This window comes from Tachyglossus aculeatus, chromosome X1 (genome assembly GCF_015852505.1).
Source record: "Tachyglossus aculeatus isolate mTacAcu1 chromosome X1, mTacAcu1.pri, whole genome shotgun sequence".
Lineage (NCBI taxonomy): Eukaryota > Metazoa > Chordata > Mammalia > Monotremata > Tachyglossidae > Tachyglossus > Tachyglossus aculeatus.
The window spans coordinates 50,659,452-50,667,763 of NC_052101.1; the positions used below are offsets into that span (position 1 = coordinate 50,659,452).

General features: G+C 49.9%; 1 protein-coding gene across 1 annotated transcript; it reads left to right on the forward strand.

Moving 5' to 3' along the window:
- The first annotated feature begins 5,087 nt into the window (after window positions 1–5,087).
- Window positions 5,088–5,450, forward strand: BOLA1 (bolA family member 1). Its single transcript, XM_038771692.1, is given in 1 exon segment — window positions 5,088–5,450. A coding segment is annotated over 1 exon segment (363 nt).
- The last annotated feature ends 2,862 nt before the right edge of the window (window positions 5,451–8,312 follow it).

An 8,312-nucleotide genomic window follows, 5' to 3' on the forward strand; every position in this document is an offset into this window, starting at 1 on the left:
ATGAGAGCTTGAATGAGCAGGGTAGGAGTTTGGATGGAGAGGAAAGGGCGGATCTTGGCAATGTTACGGAGGTTTTGGCGACGGTTTGGATGTGAGGGGTGAACGAGAGAGTGGAGTCGAGGATGACACCAAGGTTGCGGGCTTGTGAGACGGGAAAGATGGTAGTGCCGTCAACAGAGATGGGAAAGTCAGGGGGAGGGCAGGATTTGGGAGGGAAGACAAGGAGTTCAGTCTTGGACATGTTGAGTTTTAGGTGGCAGGCAGACATCCAGATGGAGATGTCCTGAAGGCAGGAGGAGATGCCAGCCTGGAGGGAGGGAGAGAAAGCAGGGGCAGAGATGTAGGTATACCAAGCACTTGGTACAGTGCTCTGCACACAGTAAGCACTTAATACAACTGATTGAATAAATAAATGAATGAAAAACACCTTCATTTTAACTGCAATAGTACTCTCCATTTTGTCTTTATGGTCTTTTCAGGAAGGTCACCCTTAGAAAAAACACCAGTCCAGAGGGCAACTGGAGTAAGTGTTGTGAACTTTGCATGGGTGATGGATCTGAGGAATGGGAACCAGAACGAGGTGGAGAATAAAGGAGGAAAGAACTGCATAGTGAGGTGGAAACTGCACAGGCCTGGGATTTTTACTCTGGCTCTGCCACTTGCCTGCTGTGTGACCTTGGACATGTCACTTCACTTCTCTACACCTCACTTTCTTCATCTCTCAAATGGGTATTAAATACCTGCTCACCCTTCGACATGCCCCATTTGGGGTAAGTAGTGTGTCTAACCTGATTTATCTTGCACCTACTCCAAGGCTTAGTATGCAGTAAGCACCTAAGAAATGCTACAGCTAATATTATTATTGTTAGGTCAGAGCGGCTCTCCCATTCTTGCAAGCATGAGTTAACAAGTATTCACTGAGCTCCAATCGGATAAACTCACCTATTCTAGGTACCTGGGGGGCTACATTAAAGAAATCCCTGACTTTAGGCATCTTATGACCTGACCAATTTGTACCCTTAAGCACCTAAGCCAAGCAGCAAAGCCTTTGAGAGGTCAGAGTAGTGCCAGGGGAGGAAAGGGTTCCGGGTGCAGACGCCGCATGGCCTAGTGGATAGAGCACAGGCCTGGGAGTTAAAAAGTCTGCTGCGTGACCTTGGGCGAGTCACTTTCAACTTCTCTGTGCCTGAGTTACCTCATCTGTAACGAGTTGTCTACACGCGCTGCCTAGAATTCCTCAACAACAACTCTCTCCTCGACCTCCTCCAGTCTGGCTTCCATCCCCTACATTCCACGGAAACTGCCCTCTCAAAGGTCACCAATGACCTCCTGCTTGCCAAATCCAATGGCTCATACTCTGTCCTAATCCTCCTCGACCTCTCAGCTGCCTTCGACACTGTGGACCAACCCCTTCTCCTCAACACGCTATCTGACCTTGGCTTCACAGACTCCGTCCTCTCCTGGTTCTCCTCTTATCTCTCCGGTCGTTCTTTCTCAGTTTCTTTTGCAGGCTCCTCCTCCCCCTCCCATCCTCTTACTGTGGGGGTTCCCCAAGGTTCAGTGCTTGGTCCCCTTCTGTTCTCAATCTACACGCACTCACTTGGTGACCGCATTCGCTCCCACGGCTTCAACTATCATCTCTACGCTGATGACACCCAGATCTACATCTCTGCCCCTGCTCTCTCCCCCTCTCTCCAGGCTCGCATCTCCTCCTGCCTTCAGGACATCTCCATCTGGATGTCTGCCCGCCACCTAAAGCTCAACATGTCGAAGACTGAACTCCTTGTCTTCCCTCCCAAACCTTGTCCTCTCCCTGACTTTCCCATCTCTGTTGATGGCACTACCATCCTTCCCGTCTCACAAGCCCGCAACCTTGGTGTCATCCTCGACTCTGCTCTCTCATTCACCCCTCACATCCAAGCCATCACCAAAACCTGCCGGTCTCAGCTCCGCAACATTGCCAAGATCCACCCTTTCCTCTCCATCCATACTGCTACCCTGCTCGTTCAAGCTCTGATCCTATCCCGTCTGGACTACTGCATCAGCCTTCTCTCTGATCTCCCATCCTCGTGTCTCTCTCCACTTCAATCCATACTTCATGCTGCTGCCCGGATTATCTTTGTCCAGAAACGCTCTGGGCATATTACTCCCCTCCTCAAAAATCTCCAGTGGCTTCCAATCAATCTGCACATCAGGCAGAAACTCCTCACCCTGGGCTTCAAGGCTCTCCATCACCTCGCCCCCTCCTACCTCACCTCCCTTCTCTCCTTTTACAGCCCAGCCCGCACCCTCCGCTCCTCCGCCGCTAATCTCCTCACCGTACCTCGTTCTCGCCTGTCCCGCCATCGACCCCCGGCCCACGTCATCCCCCGGGCCTGGAATGCCCTCCCTCTGCCCATCCGCCAAGCTAGCTCTCTTCCTCCCTTCAAGGCCCTGCTGAGAGCTCACCTCCTCCAGGAGGCCTTCCCAGACTGAGCCCCTTCCTTCCTCTCCCCCTCGTCCCCCTCTCCATCCCCCCATCTTACCTCCTTCCCTTCCCCTCAGCACCTGTATATATGTATATATGTTTGTACATATTTATTACTCTTTATTTACTTATTTATTTATTTATTTTACTTGTACATAGCTATTCTATTTATTTTATTTTGTTAGTATGTTTGGTTTTGTTCTCTGTCTCCCCCTTTTAGACTGTGAGCCCACTGTTGGGTAGGGACTGTCTCTATGTGTTGCCAATTTGTACTTCCCAAGAGCTTAGTACAGTGCTCTGCACATAGTAAGCGCTCAATAAATACGATTGATGATGATGATGATGATCTGTAAAATGGGGATTAAGATTGTGAGCCCCTTGTGGTACGTGGACTCCGGCCAACCTGCTTCACGTGTATACACCCCAGTGCTTAGTACAGCACCCGGCGCATAGAAGCGCCTAGCATATACCATTAAAAAAAGAAAGCCCGCAATCAGCAAGTCTCTGGGAACACCTGTCTGCCGCCACCTGTCCATTATGGCTAAAGTGTCGTAAGGGCCTAAGACTCCCTGACCTTCTGGCTTCCCTGTGGGGGTTCAACTTTTCTTCTGCGTGGTTTTATTTCTCTGAAACTGTTCAGGTCTCCCACGCCTCTGAAGCCAGGAAGTCCACCGTGCCCCGGGACCCGCCGTCTACTAAAAATAATTGTGATATTATTACATAGTTGAGCGCTAACTATGTGCCAACTAGTGTACTAAGCACTGGGGCGGATCCAAGCAACTCAGGTTGGACACAGTCCCTTGTCCCACATAGGGCTCACAGTCTCTGTCACCCCTTTTACAGATGATTTTACAGACTTTACTTCTGACTGTGAGCCCGTTGTGGGCCGGGATGGTCTCTGTTGCTGAACTGTACTCTCCCAAGCGCCCAGCACAGCGCCCTGCACACAGCAAGTACTGAAATAAATATGATCGAATGAATGAATGAGGGAACGTTCATTCAATCATATTTATTGAGCGCTCACTGTGTGCAGAGCACTGCACTAAGCGCTTGGGAAGCACAAGTCGGCAACATATAAAGACGGTCCCTACCCAACAACGGGCTCACAGTCTAGAAGGGGGAGACAGGCACAGAGAAGTGAAGTGACCCGCCCAAGGTCACGTAGCGGCCAAGTGTGGCAGAGGCGGAATTAGAACCCATGACCTTCTGACTCCCAGGCCCGGGCTCTAGCCACTAGGCCGTGTTCCCCGGCAAAGGTGCGGCTGTCCAGCGTAGGGGAGGTCTCTCGAGGGGGTGAGGGTCCGGAGCTTGTCATGTCGTGACTTGAATAATAATAATAATAATATTGGCATTTGTTAGGCGCTTACTACGTGCGAAGCACTGCTCTAAGTGCTGGAGGGGGATACAAGGTAACCAGGTTGCCCCACGGGGGGCTCCCACTCTTCCTCCCCATTTTCCAGATGAGGTGACTGAGGCCCAGAGAAGCGAAGTAACTTGCCTAAGGTCACACAGCTGACAATTGGTGGAGCCGGGAGTCGTGCTCTTTCCACTGAGCCACGCCGCTTCTCTAATACCATGAGTATTAGAGTATTATTATTATTCTAATGAACCTCATGGGGGAGGGTCCCTCGGGGGTGGCCCCGTCCGCTGCCGTCCCTCCCTCCCTCCCCCCCGGCTGTCCCGGGGTGGAGGGGAGGCCCGGGCTCACCATGGCCGACAGGTTCCTGCCCCGGCAGCGGGAGGCCGCCAGCCCGCATGTGACAGGGCAGGGATTTGAACCCAGGTCTTCTGACTCCCAAACCTGTGCTTTTTCCACTAGGTCAAGCTGTTTCTTGTGTACATTAATACACATTAGGGCTGTGTTGGGGAGGGGGAATGAATACTCAGGGGGTGGGACTAAGGGCATTAGTTAGTGATTCCCAATCCCTTCAACTTTCCCACATTTCCTCTTCTCCCACTCCCTTCTGCGTCACCCTTGCACTAGGACTTGCACCCTTTAGCCCCACAGCCCTTACGTGTATATCCATAATTTATTTATTTCTATGAATGTCTGTATCCTCATCTAGACTGTAAGCTTTCTGTGAGCAGGAAACGTGTCTGGCAACTCTCTTCTCTCTCCCAAGTGCTTAGTACAGTGCTCTGCACACAGTAAGCTCTCAATAAATATCATTGTTTGATTGATTGATTAATTGATCTTCCTACTAGGCCAAACCGTCCCGTAAAAAAAGCAGGCTTTTCCCTCCCTAGGAAAGCCTTGGTAGCAACCTGACCATTGTTTCTGAGTGAGCCTGTAAGAAATTCTCTCTGTCGGAACAACTCCAACCCTACCTGCGATCCCCACCTCAGCAGCACTCGAACATCAATCAAGCAGCAGTGAACTGAAACTGAGAGCTCAAATGGCTCTGGTGAACTCAGAGGAGAAACGACCTCTATAGAATGAGTCATCCGGATGTCGTCCATTTTAGTGCAGACTCAACCAACCCCATCAGGAGGAGGATGGAAGTGTGTTACTGGCTGGAGACTCACAGTCTGGTCTCCTTAGGCCCATGAACGATAGTGACCTGGCTCAGGGAGAACCAGACTAAGAAAGTTGCTGAGACTGTGACTGCGTCCCCTGGTGATGTCCAGTGATGGGGCTGGGGGGACGGTGGAGGCGGCCATCTGGGAGAAGTTGCAGCAGGTGCTGAAGCCTGAGGTCCTGGAGCTGTGGAACGAGAGCGGTGCCCACGAGGGACCCCCGGGCCGCAAGATTCACTTCTGCATGGCGGTGGTCACCCGCAGTTCGAGGGGCTGAGCCCACCTGCAGCAGCACCGCCTGGTCCACGCTGCACTGGCTGACGAGCTGGACGGGCTCATCCACGCACTGGCCATCCAGGCCTGGACCCCCGACCAATGGAGGGCCACTCCGCCCTCGGATAAAGCCCCTAATGCCTGGGGTGGTTGGGGGGGGGGGAAGCAGACTTCTTCTGGGTGCACCTCATAACCCCCACCCCCACACCTCCCAGCCTCCAGGGATGGGGAAAGAGTTTGGACACATGAGGGGAGAGGTGGAATTCTCCTCCAGACTGTCAGTGTATTGAGTCAGGGAAAATGTCCGCTAATCCTGTTGTGCTTTCCAAGAGCTTAGTACAGTTCTCTGCACACAGGAAGCACACAATAAATACCATTGATTGAAGTACAGAATGTCTACAAATCATGGCTGTGTGATCCCCTCCCTCTAGACTGTAAGCTCGCTGTGGGCAGGGAATGTGGCTGTTTATTGTTATTGTACTCTCCCAAGCGCTTAGTACAGTGCTCTGCACACCATAAGTGCTCGATAAATATGACTGAATGAAAGAATGAATGAATGAAGAAATTAGAACTGAATTAACCAATGCAGCTGATTGAGTAGAGTTGTGCGTGTGGCAACTCTGACAGTTTCCTTGGGTTACAATGGACACAATCTTTTTCTGATGCGGCTAGGTTCTGTGTTTGATCAATCACATTGGGAAAATGAGGACAGGATCACTTTGTAAGAAATCTACTGTTTATGCTAGACAAAGGACAGGGTCCCCAGCAGCTCAAATGGCTGTAATGTAGCAATACATGCTTTGTTCTGAAAGCCAATGGCATTTTGGATTGTGATGGCAGGACAATTTCTCCTGTTCTTTTTTTTTTCATCTTGGAAGGGTGAAAAAGCATCCTCACATTCTTTTGTCAATTTGAAATGTAAGGATTCCTCTCTGCTCAGCTGATTCTTCCCCCTATGACCATTTCAGCATTTCCCAGTCACCTAAGCCTTTCTCCCTTTGACCTCCACAACCCCCATCATCCCTGTAGGACTCATGAACATATAATTAAACTCTGTTGATTCCTCCTTACTTATAATTTAATCCCTGTCACCCTGCTAGATTGCAAGCTCTATGAGGGTAGGGGTCTGATCACCTAACCCTATTATACTCTCCCAAGAACTTAGTACAGAGTGCTCTGCACACAGCAAGTACTCAATATATACCATTGCTAACTTGACTGATTGATTGATTCTCCCTGTCCAGCTTGACAGAGAGGAAGTACAGACTGGCTCTTCATCCTTTCCCAACACTCAGAACAATAATAATAATAAAATAACAATAATAGTAACAATAATGGAATTTGTTAAGCACCTACTATATGCCAAACACTGGACTAAGGACTGGAGCAGGTACAAGATAATCAGGTTGGACACAGACATAATCTCTGCTCACAGATGAGACAGGCACAGAGAAGTTACATGACTTGTCCATGGTCACACAGTAAATGCATTTTCTACTATACCATACTGCAGGTCTGGGAAGCATTCCATTAGCTGGACCCCAGTCCCAGCAAGCTTGGTGAGGATCACGATGATCATGATGATCCTAGTGATGAAAAATAGCTTTTTTCTCCAACCCATGTGGGACAGGGACTGAGTTTGCTCTTTATCTCCCCCAGCATTACATAAAGTGCTGGGCACACAGGAAGTGTTTAGCAAATACCACAGTTCTGGTGATGAGGATGATGATTATGACATTTGTTAAATATTTGATTAACACAAAGCTCATGGCCAAAAGGGGGAACACTCACTCATTCAATAGTATTTATTGAGTGCTTACTTTGTGCAGAGCACTGTACTAAGCACTTGGAAAGTACAATTCAGCAACAGAGACAATCCAGCCGTTCATTCTCAGTTTCCTTTGAGGGCTCCTCCTCCCGCTCCCATCCCTTTACTGTAGGAGTCAGTTCTTGGTCCCCTTCTGTTCTCTATCTACACTCTCTCCCTTGGTGAACTCATTTGCTCCCACGGCTTCAACTATCATCTCTACACTGATGACACCCAAATCTACATCTCTGCCCCTGCTCTCTCCCTCCCTCCAGGCTTGTATCTCCTCCTGCCTTCAGGATATCTCCATCTGGATTTCTGCCCGCCATCTAAAACACAATTTGTCCAAGACTGAACTCCTTATCTTCCCTCCCAAACCCTGCCCTCTCCCTGACTTTCCCGTGACTGTAGATGGCACTACCATCCTTCCCGTCTCACAAGCCCACAACTTTGGTGTCATCCTCGACTGCTCTCTCGTTCACCCCGCACATCCAATCTGTCACCAAAACCTGCCGGTCTCACCTCCACAACATCACCAAGATCCGTCCTTTCCTCTCCATCCAAACCACTACCTTGCTGGTTCAGTCTCTCATCCTATCCCGACTGGATTACTGCATCAGCCTCCTCTCTGATCTCCCATCCTCCTGTCTCTCCCCACTTCAGTCTATACTTCACTCTGCTGCCTGGATCATCTTTGTGCAGAAATGCTCTAGGCATGTCACTCCCCTCCTCAAAAATCTCCAGTGGCTACCTGTCAACCTAGGCATCAAGCAAAAACTCCTCACTCTCGGCTTCAAGGCTCTCCATCACCTCGCCCCCTCCTACCTCACCTCCCTTCTCTCCTTCTACAGCCCAGCCCACACCCTCTGCTCCTCTGCCACTAACCTCCTCACTGTACCTCGTTCTCGCCTGTCCGGCCGTTGACCCCCAGCCCACGTCCTTCCCCTGGCCTGGAATGCCCTCCCTCCACACAACCATAAAGCTAGCTCTCTTTCTCCCTTCAAAGCCCTACTGAGAGCTCACCTCCTCCAGGAGGCCTTCCTAGACTGAGCCCCTTTTTTTTCTCTCCTCCTCCCCATACCCCCAGCCCTACTTCCTTCCCCTCCCCACAGAACTTGTATATATTTGTACAGATTTATTGCTCTATTTTACTTGTACATATTTACTATTCTATTTATTCTGTTAATGGTGTGCATATAGCTTTAATTCTATTTGTTCTGACGATTTTGACACCTGTCTACATGTTTT